Source organism: Monodon monoceros, unplaced genomic scaffold (assembly GCF_005190385.1).
Source record: "Monodon monoceros isolate NGI ecotype Baffin Bay Population unplaced genomic scaffold, NGI_Narwhal_1 Super_Scaffold_11, whole genome shotgun sequence".
In the NCBI taxonomy this organism is placed as follows: domain Eukaryota; kingdom Metazoa; phylum Chordata; class Mammalia; order Artiodactyla; family Monodontidae; genus Monodon; species Monodon monoceros.
Window position 1 is genome coordinate 127,024,424 of NW_021703767.1, and position 22,467 is coordinate 127,046,890.

The following is a 22,467-nucleotide window of genomic DNA, read 5'->3' on the forward strand; positions in this document are numbered from 1 at the left end:
CCCAGACGTGCACTTTTCATTAGTGAAGTTGGGCGGTGGGCGGGCTTCCTCGACCTTCCATGCGGAGGGAGAAAAGTGGAGGAGCTCAGAGCAGTGGAGGATCCAGGGCAGAGGGGGTTAAGTTGAGCTCTGATGTTTCAATAAAACCACAGCTTCTCCCCACAGACACTGCCACTCTCATTATCTCTGTCAATCAGATCCAAGCCGTAGAACTTCCAAGTTCTCTCTCTGGCTGACAAACTCTGTACATGTTCAAAGACCTTCCTGGGCTCCGGAAGCCCAATTACCAGCACTCTGACTTGCCTCTGCAATTCTCTTTCGTAAAGCCTTTCAATTGTCATCTGTAAGATCCTTTATTGCCACCACCTCAGTGGTTTCTGATGAGTCGGGCTGCAGCCTGAGCTGCTGGGAGCCCCTCCTGGCTCTCTCCCAGGCTGGGTCAGAAGATACCTTCTGAATGGGCAAAAGTCACCCTCCGCCTTCCACAGAGAGTGGAATGGTACTTGGAACAATGCTGAGAGGCTTTATTTTGGAGAAATACAATAAAATCAGAATAAACAGCTACTTTGCAGATGTCCTTATTCCCTTTGAGGCCCAGCTCAAGTGCCAAATATCTGGAAACCTTCCTTACCTCCCCCCAAAATGTTCCCACAGCCCTGTGTATGTGCCACTGGGCTATAAACCCCCCAAGAACAGAGCCGGCAAGCACAATGCTTAGTCACAGTTAGCATACCCTGAGTGTTCGTTGAATGAATGATTTGGGAATTCTGGAAGTCTAATATCAGAAACTTCACTTGTTTTCAGCAGAGGTGAATGCATTTGCTGAGAATATCTTGAACGTCAAATCTTGCCTGTCAGAGTTTCATAATCCGTTCCATGTGTGCTGAATTGTGCTTAATCGGATTACAGTCTCCGGGCAGGACAAAATGGGTCTGCGTTTTCCGGCTAATGTTTATTACTCATCTAGCTGACAGTATGGACAAAACCAGGGTGCACTTGATTTCATGAAAGCAGCCTTGGCATCAATTCCAACACTTACCGATTTGACATGCTACAGGAGCAGAGACAAAGCATGGATAATCAGAGATAATAGAGGATCTAGATGCCACGCATGGTCGGCAGCAGGATCTGGTTAAGGATGCAGCCATTTCACCCGCTCTGGGCTGAAGCCACACTACCCACTGTCACGGCAGCACCCAGCTCCCATTTTGGCTCATTGGAAAGTGTTTCCTGGACTCCCAGATCGCCACCTTTCTCAACCTTATGAGCGACAGCCATGGCTCGGAACGTCTGTCTGGATAGAGGGCTGGCTGGGGGCAGACTTCTCCAGTTTACGAGTAACGAAGAGCCTACCCACTATGTAGGTGCTTATGGGGTGGCTGGTTTCCCCATCTGGACTGGGCCAGCTCTGCCTCTTCTTGCTTGGAAGTTGGGAAAGATAATAACTGTCCCCCAAGGTGATGGGAAGAGCAAGCAGAGAACAGAGGTAACACGGACACTGCAGACTCTCCAAGGGGAGGGCATGTATTCAGAACACAAAGGAGTGGCCCTGGGGAACAGCCCAGGGTCCAAGGCAGTGGGGGAATCCAGGTAGGATTTTGACTGGGACCTTACCAAAGCAAATCATCCTCAAAGTCTTCCTACCTTTTAGTAACTATGTAGCAAAGGGTCCCCTCTGGAACACCTTCCCAAAATGCCTCTGCTTAAAGAATCTCAGATGGCCCTTTCCTTTCCCCCTGTCCCTTGTGAGTGGCCTGGAGGGTTGTTGCTGACCTCCACTCAGACAGGTCCCCTCCTGAGGCCCATCTGAAGCTGACCAGCCTTGGGGCTCTCACTCAGCACCTTCTTCACTGACAGGTGACACAGACTCCCAGAAGAGCGGATTCTCAGGAAAGAAGGGCCTTTACGATTAATTCCTCTCTTTAAAGCGGAGAGGTGTGAGTCCCAGACAGAAGCTGCAGCTGGCTCAACACAGCACATCTGTCAGAGCAGAGCAGCCTGGAAGCCAGGCCAGCCCTCCCACCAGCACGGCTTCCCTTCCTTTACTCGTGATGATGGAGCTCTGAAGTGGGGTAGAATTTCCTGATTAACTTTGGGCCTGATCTATTCATGGTTCCTGGCCATTCGGAACCAGCCTATTGTCTCCTGCGTTGGCCTGGGCATCTTTACAGGCTTTGGGGTCATGCTGGGCTCTTTGATTAGTTCAAATATTGGTGCCAAGGGGATCCAATATCCCCTGCCCTGGACACCTCACGTTCACGTTCTGAGGCCCCAAGCAGAAAACAGATAGGTGGGCTTGGCATGCCATGGCCTGTGGGACCCCTGGGGTAAGGGTTGTAGCAGCCAGGTGCCACTGACACTCACATCTTGGTTGGACATATCCCAATAGGGTCTCTCTCCAAACGACATGACTTCCCACATGACAATCCCGTAGCTCCAGACGTCGCTGGCAGACGTGAACTTGCGGTAGGCGATGGCCTCTGGAGCCGTCCATCTCACGGGGATCTTGCCTCCCTGTGCGAAGGAGAAACCTGGTCAGCCCAACAGTAGGGTTCCTAGCTGAAGGTGCGTGAGAATAAAGTGGGCACACGTGTCCTTCCATTCCACCCCCGCCCCGACATTTCGTGAATTAGGATAGCTGGTGCCCCCAGGCAGGGGGACCTGCGGGGCTGGGCCATCTCACGCCGCATGTGGGCACATTGCACCGCACAAGAGGTGGTAACTGGGGCTGCGGCTGCACTTACCCCCCATTCCCTATGTCCTGATTCTAACGTCACCGTGGGTGGGAGGAGCGAGTGAAACTGGCAGAAAAGCACTACCGCACGATACTGCGTGAGATGGGCCACGTGAGCCGTGACAGGCAGGTGATGCTCTGCTGTCCCACAACATGTATGAGTCACGACACATGGGCCAGAAGGAAGCAAAACAAGCAAACACGAAGGTAGTGATTGGTAATACCTCCTGGGACACCCCTGACTACAAGATCACGCTGCGCCGCCCCTCCGCCCCACTTGCCTTGTGCTCCAGCCCTGTGGGACAGGTTTTCCTCACTCTGCGGCCTGCAGGCAGCCCCCGCTGCACTGGGTTTACCGGGCCCAGAGCGGATAGATGCTGGCTCTCCTCCCTGCCCTTCTGTGCAGGTCGACATCCAGAGTCGCAGACACATTTTTCTAAAGGGCCGCTCTTAGGTTTGTTTCTCCATTTTACCCTCCGATCCCACCCTGGGAGTTTCCACCTTGGCTCTCTGCTTGGCCCTTGGTTTGTCCGCCAGAACTTGGCCTGTTTTGTTTACCTAAGGCGTTGATATCCATCCATCCATACATGCACCCCATCAACAAATAGGCAAGAAGCACTGCTTTGTGCCAGGCCCTTTCTGAGGAGCTGGTGTCCCAGGGCTGAGCCAGCCAGTGGCCCTGCCCTCAAGCTGGGCAGGCATGGGGAGGCAGACAAGAAAACAGAAACTTAATACATATTGTTAACCAGGTGGAAAGTGATGAGGGTGAGGCCGAGGGGGATACCAGGTGTTCTGAGAACCAGAGGAAACTCCCTAACATAGGAAGGGGTCAGGGAAGGTGGACAGGAGCAGTCAGAAGGGCAGTTTCCTGAAGCCTTTGGCCAGGTGTGGATACCAGTACTGTCCCTTTCTACCTGTGTGACCTAGGGCAAGTTACCTAACCTCTCTGCGCCTCTGTATCTCATTGCCAAAATGGGAGTAATGATCACACTTACATAGTCAGGTCATCATGAGGATAAGTGGATTACGATCCATCTAGTGCTGGGGCAGGGCCTGGCATAGAGGGCCCATGCTATACACGTGGTAACTAGTTAACCAGGCAGAGTGTGGGGAGGAGGGAAGTCCAGGCAGAGGGCAGCACGTGCACATGCTGGGGTAACAGAGAAGATGGTAAGTGCCCGCAATGCAGGACGGCTAGAGCACGGAACTCTCACGGGGGAAATAGAGGGGAGCAGAGAGCAGAGCAGCTCTGTAGGGCACTGATGCCACTTACGGGGGTGGAGTTCATCATTCTCTAGAGCAAATGGTCCTCATTTTCAATTCTCCAGGCCAAATATTGGACTTCACTCCCATGGCCCCGTGGCGATGCCTGGGCTATGAGACCTGAAGCTCCCTATCTCCTCCCCCTTCTCATCTGCCTCCTGCCTCGGCTGAAGGAGGCTATTTTTATACTGACCATTCCCACGATCTGTTCAAATCACCAGAAACATGTGTTGGACTTTAGCAAAAATACCTTAAAAATGTATAAGTGGAGGGCTTCCCTGGTGGCGCAGTGGTTGAGAGTCTGCCTGCCAATGCAGGGGACACGGGTTCGTGCCCCAGTCTGGGAAGATCCCAGATGCCGCGGAGCGGCTGGGCCCGTGAGCCATGGCCGCTGAGCCTGCGCGTCCGGAGCCTGTGCTCCGCAACAGGAGAGGCCACAACAGTGAGAGGCCCGCATACCGGAAAAAAAAAAAAATGTATAAGTGGTTAATCTGAGCACGAGTGAGAGAAAAAGGAGCAAACTGCAAAGTGTATTTTTACCTGGTTTCCTACCCGGGGTCTGGGAGGAATAAAGGCTGTCTGGCTCCGACCTCCCCAGGCACCCATCCAGCTTTCTGCCAAGAAGACAGCCCTGATTTCCCCCAGGAGATGGCAGGCTTTTGTGGTGGGAGACATTCTCAGCTCAAATGCCAGCAACGTGACAAATGCCTGGAGGGCAGGCTTGGGCTGCGAGGCAACAGGAGGCTCTGTTCTCACCATTCCCCAAAACATGAATGAATTTACTGGCTTTATCTCCTTGGTACCATGGCTGGGGCGAGAGGTGGAAAACTCAGCCAACGAACAGGGAGTTGTCAGACACCTGAGGCAGGTGTCTGACAGCGCAGGGACCCCATGCTGTGTGTCCCCACTAGGGGAGGTGGTATTGCCACACCTGGAGGGCGCCTGGGGCTCCCCCAGAGGGGAGCAGTTTCTGGCCTCTCAATACACCTGGGTTACCTGAGGTAGGAGAGAGCAGTGTGTGAGTGTGAGTGTGAGTGTGTGTGTGTGTGTGTGTGTGTGAGAGAGAGAGAGAGAGAGAGAGAGAGAGAGAGGGAATGAGACTCTGTGAGTGAGAACTTACCAGTGTGTGTGACAGAGAGACAGAGAGAAAACTTGGCCGTGTAGGTCTGTGGGTAAAAGAGAGTTAGGGCTTATCTTTTATGCATCTGTTTGTGTCAGAGAGAGGAGGGAGGGGAGACGAAAGTGTGATTCTTCTGAACTTCAAAGAGGAAATGTGGGAGTCTGAAGGTGTCCTCTCTCCCGAGTCTGGAGCAGACCCCAGGGGCCACCAGTGACAGCTGTTGAGCCCTCCCTCCTGCATGTCAAGTAGCAGTGCCAGGCCCACTGACACGCCTCAGCCCTCCTGCCACCTTGCGCTGTTGGGCCTCACTGAACACGGAGTTTGGCCTGTCACTACCCCGCCCCCATCCCAGCAGGTGGCAGAGGCTTTGAGAAGAGTGGCCGGACAGGCAGGTGACAGCTTGTCACCACCGGCCCTCTGCCACGAGAGCAGGGGGCGCTGACATCCAAGGCAGCCAGGGGAGCATGGGGATGGGTGTTTTCCTTCTGGGAGTTTTCGATTTCCTCTCAGCCTTTCAAACATCATGTCATCAGCGTTGCCTTCTGATGCTCAGAGGTAATTATGGTGATGATTATTTAACCCATCTTCAATGACATGAAAGGAAATCTATTAATGTAGAGGATGGTGACCAGCTCCACGCAGGGGACTAGGAGAAAAGGAAGTGGGATAGTGTTGCAGCCACCAGGGCTTCTGTTAGTGAGGGAAGTCTTCTTGCCAGAAGAGGAGTCTGGACTGGAAAGGCCAAGGCCAAGGCATTCCTGTGACTGCAAAGTTCTCTGAGGGTCCCAGTTATTACCAATGCAGGCATGAGGAAGGGGCATAAGGAAGGAGTGGTTTGCTCTGTTGGATGGGAAGAAGCATGAGGGAAGAATTCTCAGGGGATGGAGAACAGGCGAGACTCTCTGGAAGGTATCTGTGCCCACGTGGGCAAGAGGGGCCAACACTGGGCTTGCAGAGAGCATTGTCCCCTGCACAGGTTCCTCAAAGCACCAGATGACTCGATGCCCCCAGGGATGCTGAAGTAGCAGGTGTGCATTCGGCAGGGACCTGGTTCCCCCAGAGCTGCATCAGGGGGGCACTGTTGGGGTGTGGGGGAGGGAGAAGAGGCGCGGAGGGAGAGGCATCTCACCGCTATCAGTGTACTTCCTACACTGACCTTCCAGGTAAAGCTTGGCATTGAATGGTTGTGCTGCCCAGAAATTCTTCAAAAGTTTAACATCTCTAAAAGTTTGCTTCAGGATAATCATGCCTTAATTCAGGTATGAGACAAACTATAAAGATCGTGTGTGTGTTTTGTGTGTGTGCATGTGTGTGTGTAATTTGATAAAGTAGGAGATGACGTCTGGCAGCAGATTAATTTTAACCTAGCCATCTGCAGGGGCACCTGCTGATAACTTACATCTACACCTGCCACCAGGAGTGATGCCAACAGGTAGAAGGTTCCAGCATAGAGGTACTTTAGTCCCTCAGCCTCAGCCAGCCTGCAACAAGCATCTATGCAGCACCCACACTGCCTGGCACCCGGCTGGGAACCTGGCAGTGACGAGACTCAACCCTACTCTCAAGGAGTGAAAGATATCTCCAGTGCCACCCAGACAGCTCACTGCCTTGCCACAGCGACATTAGATAGGCACAGCTCGTAGCTTTTGTTTCTAGAACCCACCCAATTGTGGAGTTTTCCAGGCTAAAGTCTGAGCATAGGACTGATTTCCCTTGCTAGTTACTTATCCTAGAGATGCCCATAAGGGTAATGCTTCTGTGTGTCTGGGCGTTGCTACAGTACTTTTCTCCCCCATCATGTGTGAGAGGAAGTCTCAGCAGGGATATAACAGGAATCCAGACATTCATGAATATTGAGTATCATGATCATGGAATCATTGGAATCGTGCCTCATGAGGAATCCGCTTGGAGTGATAGGTTTATGACCGAGATCATCACACAATGATCCTGAATTTCACAATGCTCGCTCTCGAATAGGTTTGTAATATATAAAACATATTAGGGTTGTTTTGAAGATCCAACATTATATATACGTAAATCACCCAGTATATTATTGTTACCATTAAACAAGAATTTATTGAGTGTTGTGAGTTGATTTATGCACCCCCCCCCCCAAAAAAGATACGTTCAACTTTTAAACTCCTGACCTTATTTGGAAATCTGGTCTTTGGGATGTAACTGTAACCAAAAAACCAGCCCCAAACTGGCCCCATTCTGTTTCTAGCAATATACTGAGCTGTTTTTCAGAGACAACAGAACAAAACTGCAACTCGTGCAGCTGAAGCATACACAGAGGAGAAATTTTCGACCTCAAATAACACCCGGAACCAAAGTTTCTCCACCCCACAGAACCAAAGAGCTGGGACATGACTGGAACCTGAATGCTGGAACCCTTTCAGATACTAAGGGTGCACTGTCCATGAAGACCGGTGCTGAAGCCCCTTTACCATACCTTACCATAAATGGCCAAGTTCAAAAGCCCTCCAATCAAAACCTGCCCCACCAGTGCTTCCGTTTACCAACCATCCTCCCCTAATTCGAAGAACTGTGACCCAACCCTGGATCAGGGAGACAGATTTGAGAGGCTTGCCTCCTGTCTCCTTGCTGATCAACCTCACAATAAAGCCTTTTCTTTTCTCAAATGCTGGTTCCATGGTATTGGCTTCTATGCATGTCAGGCAGCAAGCCCTTTGCTCGGTAACATAAAGTAAAAGATGAGGTCATACCAGATTCGAGTGGTCCCTAAATCCAGCCAGTGGTGTCCTTATAAGGAGGCCATGTGAAAACACAGAGATGTAGGAGAGAATACCAAGTGAAGATGGAGGCAGTGATGGGAGTGCTGCATCTACAAGCCAAGCAACTGCAAAGATTGATAGCAACAGCAACCACCAGAAACGAGGAGAGAGAGGCATGGACCAGACTCCTCCCTGGAGACTTTGGAGGGAATATGACCCAGCCAACACCTTGATTTTGGACTTCTAGGCTCCAGAAATGGGAGAGAAAAAAAAAAATCCTGCTGTTTAAAGTCACTTAATTTGTGGTACTTTGTTACAGCAGCCCTAGGAATGAATACATTGAGTATATACCATTTTATCAGGCACTAGTTTAAAAATACTGTTGTTAAATTCCCAGGTGGCAGATCCACCATGGGCTACTATTGGGGGTGAGGGAAACCTCTAACATTTAGGTGGAAGCCCAGCAGATAAACCACAGGGTCCTCTGTAATATTTCCTCAGCGCTGTTGCTCAGACCCGGCCAGTCTACTTCTTGAAGGACGGCCCTTTGCTGAGCAATGTGAGTGCTGTGGAGTGAGGGCTTCAAGGGACAGATCCTTGGCATCTCCACTGATGTGGAAACGGGGACAACAGTCAGAAGGCAGCTCTGGAGCCACATCACTACCCCTACTCACTGGAGAGGCGTGACATGCCTGAGGGAGAACCACCCTCACTCCACCAGCAGTGTCCACAGACCCAGGTGGCCACTCCAGGCCTGGGGAGCTTTATCTTAATTGCACAACAGTAGCTGAAGGCCATGTCAATATCCCTTTTCCTGACATACCCATAAATACTAGCGTGTGCTTCTCAAGCTTGGTTACCCGTTGGGAATCACTCTGGGGAAGGTTATTATTATTATTATTTTTTTAATGCCAGTGGGTGTTCTAATTTCTTCAGAATCTCTGGGAGTGGTGCTCAAGCATTGGTAAGTTTTAACATGCTTCAGGTGATTCTAATGAACAGTCATTAGTCACAAGCACTGGCCTGCAGCAGTGGTTCTCAAATTTGAGTGTGCATCAGACTCTCCTGGAAGCATTGTTAAAACACACATCACAGGGCCCTAACCTGGACTTTCAAATGTACTAGTCCTGGGATTGGCTTTGAGAATTTACATTTCTAACAAATTCTCAGTGTGGTTCCTATACTTTAAGAACCACTGGCACAGATCAATCCAGCATAAGTCATGGACTGAGTGAAGTCTCATCTCATATACCAACTCTGGTCCTTGTTAATGGCTGGGTTGAGAAGGATTCTGAGGCTCCATCTGGGCTCAGCAAGGAATGCTGCCATGACTAATGAGTGATGCCTGCTACAGGTGAGAGAATGAGTAGCCTATATATGGCAAGTATTTGCCTTACTGCACTGAACTGCAAAAGATCTTAAAATGATGGGGAAAAAGGCAATGAGCTGGCTTCATCAAAGTTTCTGTCCAGTGTATCTATGGCTCAAGGGGAATGGAGGGTGAACTAGGGTGAAATTTACATCACATATAGCAAGTGGCCCTCTGGAGTGGCAGGTTGAACACTCCCCCTTGAAGCGGTGACCATCCTGACCATGTGGTTGATCAGCCTTGGCTCTGTGCAGTCCTCTGTAGACAGTTCAGACACAGATGGCCCTGCCCTAGGGTGCATCCATGGGACACGCACTCCTCCTGCCCTGCTGTCACTGTTCACTGCTCCCCAGTCACCGTCCACTGCTTTGGACCCAGAGATCTAACGTGATTCTAAGTGTTAAATTAAGAAGGTATTTTAGAATGAATGTCTCTATTTAAAAGCACTCTGGAAAGTACACTGACCCATTATGCCCAACCTAATGAGCAAAGTGATTTTTCCAGATAAGACCCATATCAGCCAAGAAGAAAAAGAAGTTTCTGCCAAAAAGGTTATCTTTCTCTAGCATTACCGGCTTCTAAGAGCCAGTGGAAATGGCTTCTGGCTGCTGGATTGCAACTGAGTCTATATAATAAAGAGGCTGTTTCTAGTTCCCCAGGATGCCAGGAATTTGCATGAAAACAGTCTCTCGATCTTCTGAGAGAGTTCATCTGGCCCCGCTGCTTATTTCTTTCCAGAAGCCACAATCCTGATGGTGACACTGTAATTTATTACCATGCTAAGGATTATGATGCACCATACAGAGAATTAGAACTTTAGGTGGGAAACCGGCTGCATGGACGGGTGAGCTTTTGGAGAGAAGATGATCCCATTTGTCATGCAAATGGCACACAGAACAGAGAAAAGGGCTGGGAGAAAAGACAACCCCAAAAGACACAATGCATTGGCTGCAGACAAAATTGTTTCTAAATAGAATGTTTTTCAGAGCTTTTCTTGAAGCATTAGCTGCTCCTCCAAAATGAATGACACAACGTATTTTGTACTAGTAATAAAATATGTGATTTGAATAGCTACAAATGGAGAGATTTACAGTCGGTGGGGTATGTGCTGCCTCTCCGCTGAGCTTTGTGAGCGCTGAAACCCTTCTGTGAGATGCTGCAAAGGTAATTGCAGCCCAAACATCATTTTCCAGCAGCGAGAGAAAGGCCTATTTGGACATAAATTAACTAAAAATATGCGGACGATAGTGTGTGTTTCATGTGTGAAGAACAGAAAGGCCACTTGGTGACGTTTCCCAGCTGGAAAAAAAAAAAAAAAAAAAAAAAAACCCTGTTCTTCAACCAAACAGACGTTGTTTCTCTGTACTATACTGTCAGGGCAAACAGCTGTCTCTTACTATCCACCCCCAAAATAGCCCCTGATGGCTGAGATGCGGGCATTTCATTATATATATTTTTTTATCACACAGCATTTCTCGAGGTTATAATTAAAAAGAAAGGGTGGAGAGACAAGGGCTAAAAATTCACATGCTGCCTTCATTCATTCCACAAGCAGGCAGTGTGTACCCTCTCCGGGCAAGGTCAGGGTCAGTAGAGGGAAAGAGAACAAAACCACTAACAGTGGTTACAGTTACAGTGGTAACTGGCAGGGATGATGGGGCTTAGTCTCCCCTGGTGCAACCCCCAAGCCTGGGCCCCAAGAGGGTGGGGTGGGAGGGTAAACCTCTATGTGACCTCGGAATGGCAAGGTTGGCGGGGAGGGCCAGCAAATGGGATGGTCAGGCTTGAGGACGAGGCTAGCCAGTCACCGCGCTCTCTACCCTTTCCTTCCCCTGGCCGGTCCAGGGTGTATTGGCTGCTTTTCTGAACATGGCAGGAATTGTGCTTTTCCCTGGAGCTGCCATCGCCACAGCTTCACTGCTGCCTGTCTGCCTCGCCTTTAGAGACCACAGTTCTCCTCTCCTTTTCTAGTGCATCTGTTTGCCTCACTAGTGACACCTGGCACCAGGTCTCTGTGGCTCCTGTCTCTGTCAGCAGGCCGTGATGGCTTCCCCACCTTTGTTCCAAGTGTCTCCCCTGTGACCCTCAGGCAGGCACCCACTCTTCTCCCATTCTACTCCCACCTCTGTGTATGGAGACACTCGGGGCTTCCTGCCACTCTGAGGTAGGGCTACACCTCCTAGGGCAACGCGGCAGCGCTCCAGACGCTGAGCCGTGAGGGGAGGGCGCCGGTAGGGTGGATGCTCTGTCTACATGCCCATCCTGGGGACCTCTGTCCAGCTCTGCGGGAAGCTGAGGGGTTTATTCCTTGTCCTCACGGAGCTGACTAAGCCTTCAGTGTTTTCCCTCCTCTTCTGTAAGCATCTGACAGACTGTGGCAACCCGTTTTCTCAGGTATACTAGGTCTATTCCTTGTTCGCAGGGTAATTTCTGGTGCCTCCCCAACGTCCACTGGCCACGCCTCTAGCCCCTCTTCCGGCCCCCACCCTCCAGCAGCTATTTTAAAATAATCAGTCACGTTAAATAGCTTAAGTTCTCCTGGCTTCCTGAACTGTACTCCCTTCTTGGCACGGCTTCTCCTTCAAACAATCCCGGCAGTTATAACCAAGTCACTGAACCACTGTCTCACTGTCTCCACCTGCCAATAGGGATAATAATGCTTGATTATCTCAGAGGGGCATACGAGGTGCTGCTGGCTGATGCTGGCAGCGTGTGAGATGCGTGAGTGAGGCTGCTCCGCCTATCTCCCGGCAGGAGCCTTGTTCCCTGGGCAGCCTGTCCTCTCTGGTGGCAGTGAGGGAGGCCAGGGAGTGCAGGGCCAGCCCCAAAGACCATTTGGGAAGGCCAGCTCCTCCTGAGTCCCTTACTCATCAGGTATGTGAACGGGGGGGAGGCGAGGAGGGTGGCCATGAGTCCACACCTGATAGAAAGTGGAGGGGACACTTGAAACCGATCCTTCAACTCCCAATCCCGTGCTGCCTCTTCCTCATAGCAGATAATAGGAAAGAAGATGGAAGCATAAATGGAGATAAATGTCCCTGCATATGGAGGGCAGGGGCATCTTTTCTCTCCCAAAGTGGGGGATAAAAGGACTGGTTTCTGTTTTGCTTTTACAGAGCGTGGAGCCCCAAACTCTCAGCCAATGGTCCCATCCCGCCTGTGCCATCATCACACTCACACTGTCCAAGTCCCAGTGAGTTTGGGGCTACAAAAGACCGTGGGAGCCTATTGCATTTCTGATGTTTGGGGAAACTTTGTTGAGGCATAAGAATTCTAAAGAGTATCTCAAAATGAAATGAGAAAAAAAAGTGTATTGCTTTCTTTTTAAAATAAAGCATTAACAAGCACAGTGTACTGACTGGGCATATGTTGAGAAGACTGGTGGTGGTGCCTGCATAAGGAAAGGGATAGGGTTGTGCAGAAATCTCACAAACTGTGGCAGGAGTATACACTGGCAAAAACGTTTTGGGAAATGAACTTTTTTCCTACCAGAATTTAAAATATGCAGTTCTTAACATCACCATGAGGAGCCAATGAACATCATGTGCTTAGATGTGGTACCCTGAGAAGCACACACCATCATTTATGTAATGCATGATGCAGAGCCTGGGTCTCATCGTGAGGAGAGATCAGACAAACCCCAAAAGAGGAAGCTTCTATTACAAACAGGGGCAGTATTCTTTAACAATGTCAATATCATAAAAAATAAAGAAAGGCTGTGAAAATGTTCCAGATTAAAAGAGGCTTTAACAACATGACAACGAAATGCAATATCTGATCCTGGACTGGATCTTGTACTAGGAGGAAAAAGTGCTAAAAAGGACTTTTGGGGGTCAGTTAACAGTATTAGAATACAGACAGTAGATTTGATAAAAGTATTTTATCCATGTTAAATTAAATTAAGTTGACAACTGTACTATTACAGTTATTAAGAGGTGGAACTTTTCTTTAAGTTTGACGTTACTTTAAATTTTTTTAAATGTGCAAATTCTTTGGCCCAGTAATTTTTGTCTTGAAATTAATTTTATAGAACTGTCTATATAAGTGTGCAGAGGCATCTCCTTAAGAATATTCACTGAAGCATTGTCTGAAATAATACATCAGAAGCTACCTAGATGGCTGTCAAAGAGAGCTTGTTTAAAAAGAGAGCTTGTTAAATAGTTTCTACAGCTCATTCATACAAAGGATGCCTGAGAAAGAATCTAAGAAGCCTACAGGAGCAGCAGCAAAATGTTTCCAAAGGCAGGAAGTAAGGTACTAAGAGGGGAAAAATTCATGTTCATGATGCATTGTTAAGTGAAAAAGCAAGGTGATGAATGGATTGGTATGTATATTGAGACCATTTTTGAGACCATTAAAAATATAAGTACACACACACACACACACACACACACACAAGCTGGGAAGGAAACACACCAAACTATTTATGACTGACTTCTGGGGATTGGGAAGGGAAAGTCTTTTTCACTTTTTACTTTAAACATACTTTTTCTTTTGATGTTTTTAAGCATTGCTTTTAAAAATAACACCATAATATTTTAAAATACAGCGTTCTAGAGACTTCTTTGGGTCCCTTTTTTCAGATGGGCTGGCATTTCAAGTTGGACTAATGAGTCCCTTCTCCCTGCCTGGTCTGGGATCAGTCCTCCCCAGATGTGGGGGGAGGGAGTGGGGGTTATGACAGGCATAAGTCTGGTGAGGGGGGCCAGTGATAACAGCCACTAAGAGCCTCTGGGGAAGCATCAAGTCCAGCCTGGAAGAGCAGGAACTGAAGGGTATCTTCTTCCCGCTGTGTAGAGCCCAGCTGTCTTGGGACAGCCATCTCTCTCCCTGGGTACACAGGCTTCTGCTCTAGTCAGCACTGACCAGTCTCCTGCTTGGTATCTCAGATCTCCAGGTATATGTGTGTCACTCATTAATTAATTTCTTAATTCACTCCACGAACACTTACTGAGCAGCATACGAAAGCTCCGGGATGCTGTGATGAAAGAGGAAGCCAAACCCGCTGCTGGGAGAGAAGGATGCAGGGCTGGGTGACACCACGAGGCATGTGGCAGAGGCTTTGAAGAGCCACTGAACAGCCTGGACAAGGGCACTGATGTGAAAGCTGGTACAGGCTGTACGAGCAGCATTGAGAGCACGGCGGGGGCTGGACCGTGGGCTGAGCTGCCCAAGGCTGTTCCCAACCTCTCATTCTTTTGGCCTCGGATTCTGTTGTCCTACCTCGGCCTGCACTACAGAACTTGCTTGGGGTGTACTGGTATCCCAGCTTGATTTAGACTTTAGCCAATGCTGCTTGCATCTTATCTGTTTCTTCTCTTGACTAATCTATTTTCTGATCTACTTTAGAATTTATGCTGTTTTCCCATTCTTTAGAAAAACCAACTCCTGGAGATCCCCCTGCATTCCCAGACTTAGCTTTCTCCCAACTTGGTGGGTCTAAACCCCTGGTCTGCCTCCCTGCCTGACCTGCTTGGGCCCATGGGAGCCCAGAGATGGGCTGACCATATGGTGGTCCCAAAGGCAGCTGGGTTCTTCACAGTGGGAAGGAGAGACCCATCAGTGTCTGCTCCTCCAACCCTGAACGTGACTTTTTTGCTGTGGCACTTAGTAGCTGTTATCACCAGCCCCGCTCACTAGGGCCTTCCTAATCTCACCATAACCTTGAAGCTCTGTCTAGAACTGCCAGGCCTCTGTTCCAGAATTTTCTGGAATTGTGAGAGTCATGGAAGCATACCCTGCTGAAGTCTAAGACTCTCTCTTCAGAGAGTTCAGAGCCCATTTTATCTGGGGCTGGTGAACTGTGAGCCCCTCCAAAATAATTCCCATTTCCACCAGATCCATGGTCTCCCAAGGCCTGGGAACCCAGTGTTTTATAGGAGCCTAAAAGTTTCAGGTGATAATCCTCAACCACAAGTCAAGAGAAGCTCTCACAACTTCCCAAGATCTGTGGCCTCTGCACATGGTAAGCAGAGACTGCTCATCTGGGCTTGCTGGAGAGCCTCCCAGTGGTTCTATATCCTGTAGGAACATTTCAGTATCTCTTGAGGCCTCTCAGACTTTCACATTTATGAGCCCTCCAGGTCTGTATTTTACTACCTGTGGCAAAGGATGGGTGAGGTTAGGACAGGAGGAGGTAGAGGGCAGGGCATCCTAGCTCTGGAGCAGAGCAGCCACGAGGCAGAGAACCAGGAATTAATGAGCCAGCATATTTGTGCGACAGATTGGAGCTTGTTTGCCTAACTTCCTCATCTGACCTCCCTTCAAGTAAATCAGACTATTTAGATCAAAGGTGTGGGCAGAGTGATGGGACAAGACCAGTCTGAAAGGTCATAACCTAAAACAGGGATTGGCAACCTGGGGACAGATGAGAATCTTAATGTTTTTAGCCAAAGGTCATTCCAAAAGTTCTCAGATAAAAATCATAGAGAGTGTGATCTTCAGAATGTTATTAGGTTGAATTTCCAAGCAAGACAAAAAACATTTTATTGGGTTATGGAACTACCATCCAAAATATTCTCTTGTCAATGACAAGTGCTGGCCTGCTGGCTGGAGTTGGAAAAGGTCATTTGGCAGCCATGGTGGTACTGACTGGTTCAGATAAGAATCATCAGTGGATGCTAAAACTGGGGAAGGGGGAGGAGGGATTTTGATGAAGAACAGGATATTTACATAGCCTAACTGTTTTCCCAGAGACTGCTTATCAGTTACAAGAGAAAACAATATGTAACATATATTACATGTAAATATACATTGGAGAAGTTGGAGCAAACCTTGATTGGGTGACCAAGGTCAGTACGTCCATTGAGGGGGCATATGGACATCCTGTGTCTTGAGATATGATACCTTAGGAAGGACACATATCACTTAATGTAAGACTGTGGCCAAGAATGTAGAACCTGAATCTAATTATGAAGAATACCAGAAAACCTCAAAGGAAGAATGTTCTATTAATGAAAAAAAATGTACTCTTAAAAAAAAAAAAGTGAATGTCATCAAAGACAAAGAAAGACAGTGGAAATATTCCAGACTGAAGGAGACTGAAGAGACATGAGGATTAAGACTAGACCCTGGACCACAGGTCCTGGAAGGCAGTCACTCCTCCTAGAGATTGGTTTGGACAAAATGAAAAATCTTACCATAGTGTAGATGTCTTCATTAAAATTTGGGGGGAAAATTTTATCCAAATAAAAAGTTCTTAAAACTCTCCTTTTCAAATGATCAGGTATCTAAAGGAATTCTCTGACCAAGCAATGGCATTTCCTTGTGAAGTTGTTCTTACAGAGAAGCCAGTGAGGAGAGGAGTGCCCCAAGAATTTTTTTTTTTTTTGGAAAGCATTTTTACCATAACTTCAAATGCAGGCAGTGAAGAAAGTGCAATATGGACAATATCCTAGCTTTGAAGTTCTTGAAATGTAATAAAATTTTTCTGAATCTTCCTTAAAGACCAACATTGGTCATGATCTGTAGAGTCTCTTCTAGGCCTGGAAAAAGGACAATTGGTGGGACAGAAATATTGACCGCAAATGACCCATTGTCATCACATTTAAAGACCTATAGTCTTCAAAAACCCTTGTCTGAAAGGAAACCTCAGTGTAAGTTCAATCTGAAACAGAGAAGAGAGGAGCTTCTGTGATTGAAGCTGGGTGGTGGTGGTCTGGAGCCTGGCTAGGTTTCCCTATCACCCCAGCAGGGCCCTGACCCAGTTCCTATAAACTCTAGGATGTGAAGGTGACGTTATCAGTCACATGAGTTGAAAGGCATTCTAGTGACTCACATTTTTTCCTTTCCTTTGACTCACATATATATTCTAACATAATTGCTTTCATTTTGATCTTATTAAAAATTCTAAAAATATTCCCTGTCTCAAATGGTTAGGCCTAGTGATGGTTCAACTATTTATTAAACCTAAATGGAGCATATGCTTCCTGTAGGTGACTGAATGGACTCTAATTTCCTAATACAGGCTTTCTGCTATAATGCTATATATTTTAAAAACCTCACATTCTGCAAAATTGCACAATAAAATAACAGAGACTAAGGGACAAAATTGCATTTGGAGAAGACCACTCAAAATGTAACAAAAACACAACAATCCTAATAAAAATAGCAACACAGGTAAATTAAAACCTGCCTTTACGTAAGTCAGTCAATCCTTTGCAACCAAAACCCTGGATTTTGTGCTTCCTCCGTGGAGAAATAGGTCCTGGGTGGGGGTCAGAGGGGGCAGCATTCCCATCTCACAGAGATCAGATTCATTAAAATTAAAAATCTGACCCAGAGTATAGACTTCTTTGTCCAAAAAATTATAATTTAACATAAAGGACATGCTTTCATAGTCTCCTCAATTTTTTATCTCAGCTTTACCAGGTAACAGAGTGGAAAATATAGTGGTTCTGGAAACCACTAAACTAGCTACTACTTTCACTAAAGAAAGGCTTTTCTGTCAATTCCAACTTTTTCCTTAAGGTCTTCTTATGATGCTAAGGCTTTCTCTTTAATTGTAAGAAATCTTGCCCCTTATTGCTTTAGGACATAAATATCCCAGAAAAAGGTCATATGAGAACCATTACACCAATGTCATTCCCCCTTTTATCAACCACATATTGAGTGAGTTCACCTTGAAGAAGTAGGCACTGTAAGAGAACAGGCTCTATTTCCATTCCCATTTTTATGAGGAATCTCAGAGAAGGCTAGAGCAAATGGACATTTATCAAGGATCCACTGGGTGCCAGCTGCTCTGCTGGGCACTTGACATATTTAATATCACCTAATTTTCACAGTCATACTAAGAGGTAGGTTCTTATCCCTGTTTTACAGGTTAGAAAACTGAGGCTCACAAAGTAAAGACCTCACCCGGTTTACATAATATATTAGTAGCAGAGCCAGGGTTTGTATTTCAGTCTCATTGCCATCCAAGTTTGTACTCTTTATATTACATTGGTTAGAGTTTAAAGCAAGATCCTACCACTTGCATTATTAACTGAATGGAACTGTTTTGGAACAGATCTTTCCCCCTAAATCAGGTAAAAGTGTTTCACTAAGATCCAGAATAATTTATTCTATTGCATCAGCTTTTATAGTAACTTTTATTTTGTTACATTTTACAGGACTTCAGAAATTTATTAAAGCACTTTCAATACAATATTTTTCCTTTGATCTCTACAATAGTCATGTGATACAGACCGAGTATAATATCCTATTCCCACTTGACAAATAATGGAATGGAGCCTCAGAGAGGTAAATTGACTTTCACCCTAAGTTAATAATTGGCCAGGACTCAAATCATGTTTTCTGGCTGAAAATCCAGCCTTGTCCTTATAAATGCTGAGGGGACCACCCTTCAGAATTATCTACTGTGAAGTTCTATGCATTGAATTGTTTGTCATTAGAGCTATTGGACCGAGTTTGCTACATTTTTTGAAATGTGATGAAAACATTGAAAAATAAAGGAAGGAAAGAATGAGTTTAGTGCGTTTGTCATTGAAGATAATGATTACTGGTAGAATAATGCATATCAAAAGCCAATACAAATAAACAACAACAAATTGAATAATGGGTTTTAAATGATGTCTTTTTTTTTTTTTTTTTTTTTTTTTTTTGCAGTATGTGGGCCTCTCACTGCTGTGGCCTCTCCCGCCGTGGAGCACAGGCCCCGGACACGCAGGCCCAGCGGCCATGGCCCACGGGCCCAGCCACTCCACGGCATGCGGGATCCCCCCCACATCGGGGCACAAACCTGTGTCCCCTGCATCGGCAGGCGGACTCCCAACCACTGCACCACCAGGGAAGCCCTAAATGATGTCTTATTAACTAAAATAATTTTCTAATAGAGAGCTATGGTAGAATACTAATCATTATTTTAGAATAATAGAGCTATAACATGTATAATAGGAAAAAAAGTAATTTAGGAGGAACATAAACTATCTCAAGGTGATGCTAAGGAACCAACCCCTCTCCCTGCCCAGGCTTTTGCCCCAAACTTTCACCCCATTCTACCCCCTCCTGCCACAGCATTTCCTGACAAAACCTTTGCCCTTCTAATTTCTCCAGGTAGAATATCTAACTACAAAGCTGCTTCATACCGTTTTATCAGTGATGTTGGTTTAGAAGCATATGAACTTACATTGCTTGGTAACTGGAGATGGAGCCTCCCTGGATTTTCTGTCATCCTCTGCGATCCTTGGAGGATGCCAAATTCCCTTCCAAAGGAGAAGTTTTAAAAAATGATGGGGCCTAAAATCAAGGTCCCATGGCCACTCCTGGCTAAGTCATGGGCCAGAGCCCTGGGGCATGTTCCCAAAATATACACCTCTAACAGACAAGAAGTAAAATATTGTGCATGGATCGAGGCAGGTGTCTTGTCCCATCTGGCATGGAGTAGCAAGATGTGAAGCTGCTGGGTCAGGCCCAGGCACAAGTGGGCTGAGGCTTTGTATTTCAATAGAAAATTCTCAGAAGGTTAATGAATAGAAGGTCAGCCTTGCTCTTGTCACCTGGGTCACCTTCTCTCGCTTCTCCCCACTGCTCAGCTCCTTGGCCAACAAGAGAAGAAAGGGATGAAGATCTGACAGGTCACTTTGAAAAGCTAGTCATTGCTGACCAAGACAAAAAAGTATCTGCCAGGAGGAGAGGCGAGCAGCTTGCAACTCACAAGCTGAATCCATGGGCTTTGAACTTTTCTTTATGCCTTTTTTTTTCTTTTTATCAAGCACCCAGATGGCATGTGTTCTCTAAGTGAGCAGTATTAGTAGAAGTCTACATGGATCTTTTCACTGAGAATCTTCTCTTCCTGTTTTATACTCTCTCGCTTTCTCACAGGGAAAGGGTTTACTTGAATGCTTTTGTGGGAGGATTAAAATAAAACCTTCCCCTCTAAAGTCCTCCCCGCATATCCCCCCCCCCCCCGCCCCAAGCAGCTAGAGTATCTGCAGAATGAGTGGGAGTAGAGTGGCCTTTGATCAGCTCTCTCCCTGCCTCACTCTGCTCTCTCTTTCTCTCTTGCTTACACTCTGACTCTTTCTTTTACCTCTGGATCTGTAAACTACACTGGAAGAGACTTTCTTGGCTGCCTTCACATTTTTAAATTCAGCTTTCCCAGAGGAGGTGTAATATGCTCAGCCCCAATAGGGCCGGTTTTGAGCTACTGGGGTCTTTAAAAAGTCGCTTTTGTTTCCGTGTGCTCTCGGAGGGCTGGATTGAAGGGCCTGGTGCCGCTTCCTTGGATAAACACCTTGCCTTCTAGAGATTTGCTAGACCCAGAGGCCTCTTTTCGTGAAGAGGCTCAGCCCTGTGCAGGGCTCACAGGTCAAGCCCTATCAGGTCTTGAAGGCCCTATTAAGCTAGGTGCAGGGGATGAGCACCTCCACCCCCCGGTACCAACTTCTCTAATGATGCAGAGGAGGCCCGCAGAACTAGAGGGAGATTTGCAAAGACTCCAGGAACTCCTTCTTAAAAGGACACCAGTCATTGCATTTAGGGCCCACCTTAATCCACCTCATCTTAACCTGCATTATATCTGCAAAGACCCTATTTCCAAATGAGGTCACACTCACAGATACAGGGGTTAGAACTTCAAGGAACTTTTTTGGGGGGAACACGATGCAACCGATAACAAGGCCCTTCAAGGGCTAGCACGCCTTGATTTTATCGGCCTGCACACCCTCTTCCCAAAAGCAGTCAGATGAGCCTGTTTACAAGCTGGGAGTGCAGCAGCAAGCACACTACTTTCTGATCTCCTGACCTGTTCCATCCCGATGTTACCTCTTCCTGGAAAACCCTCAGCCTCTGAGCCCTTATAACCTTATTCATTTACCCATCCATCCATCCATCCTTCCACCCATCCATCCTATAAACGGTTACTGAGTACCTTTAATGTGCCCAGTTTTACTGCCTAGTTCACCTCCAATTCATCTGGGAATCTACTCCACCCCCTTCTCTCATCTCAGCTGAAAGCCATCTCTCTTTTCTCTAAACCATGGCTCCAAACTTTTATTTACTAAGCACCCAATCAGGAAAGTAAGCTTAAATCTTAGTGAGTGATTTACAGATACTACTGCCGATCAACATATTAAATAACGACCTTCTCTAGCAGAGGTCTTGCAAGGAATCAATGATCCTTGATTGATTGGTTCACTGACTTCTTGACTGACTCTTTGGGACCTCAGCTGAGAAGGTAAAATCTCTCCACCATCTGCTGGGTGTGCTTCAATCCAGATGCCCTCACAGTTCAAGCCTCCATTTCTGCACAGGGCTCCCAGGCCTATTCCCTGAGGACCTTGGTCAGGGTCTCATTTCCGGTTCTTCCACTTTTCCTACCTCCCCTGGCCAACAGCCCCCTCCCGCCCCACTCTCGGAGTTCACAGCTTGGAGCAAAGCTACTGTGAGCCCACGTGGGCTGCTCACACAGTCCTACCCCATGATCCTGACTCATCTCTACTCGCCATTTCCTGCAACATCTCTTTTGAAAGCCTTTTCCACTGGGCAGCTGCTTCTCCCCAATCTGTGCTTGTGCACAAGTGTCCCCAGCACCCTCCTCTCCTCCACGCCCTGTCCTTGCTGAGGAAGCAGAGTCTGCCTCCAGCTCTGGGACTCTTCCCATGGATTCCTGGCTGTACTCTTGCCCTAATGAACACCTCTGAGTTTCGGCCCAGATGTTCCTTCCTCAGGGTATGCGATACATGCTTGATATATGCTTCTCCATGGCACCTAACAATTGTAATTACATAGTTAATTGCATCAGCTGTTTAATGTCCATCTTTTTTGCTAGGAAGGAACTTCAAAGAGCTCAGGAAGCGTCTGTTTTGTTCATTGCTGGGCTTTGCACACAGTAGGTGCTTAATAAATATGCATTGGCTGAGAATGGCTGGTAGAGGCATTGCATGCACCTGCATGCTCCTGAAGGTGGCTGGCCCCTCCTGCATGATGACAGGCACACAGGGAGGAGGGCTTTGCCTGGCTGACCCCACACACCACACTCAGAGCAGAGAGATGTGCTGGCCGGGAAAACTGACCCTGATCTTGCACCAGTCACCAGGGTACGAGCTAGCTCAGGCTCTGAAACCCCATCCGATCCCACTCATGCTAATAATACACTGGCCTCACTAATCATAATTATGCTGAGTCTTTTTCTAAAGGGCGCTTCAGTCAGGGCTTGATATCCCTAACTGAGCATCTGGTGACAAAGTGATCCAGGGAGAGATATCGGTGGAAGGGGAGGGCAGGGCTGCCTGAAGAAGAGTGATGT

At 47.4% G+C, this 22,467-nt stretch overlaps 1 protein-coding gene across 1 annotated transcript in view; it reads right to left on the reverse strand.

The window, feature by feature from the left end:
- Positions 1–22,467, reverse strand: part of EPHB1 (EPH receptor B1) — a 428,767-nt gene that overhangs the window by 11,227 nt on the left and 395,073 nt on the right. Inside the window, exon 13 of the mRNA XM_029215290.1 lies at positions 2,365–2,514. Within this exon, the coding sequence (XP_029071123.1) occupies positions 2,365–2,514 (150 nt within the window). The remainder of the gene's footprint in view (positions 1–2,364; positions 2,515–22,467) is intronic.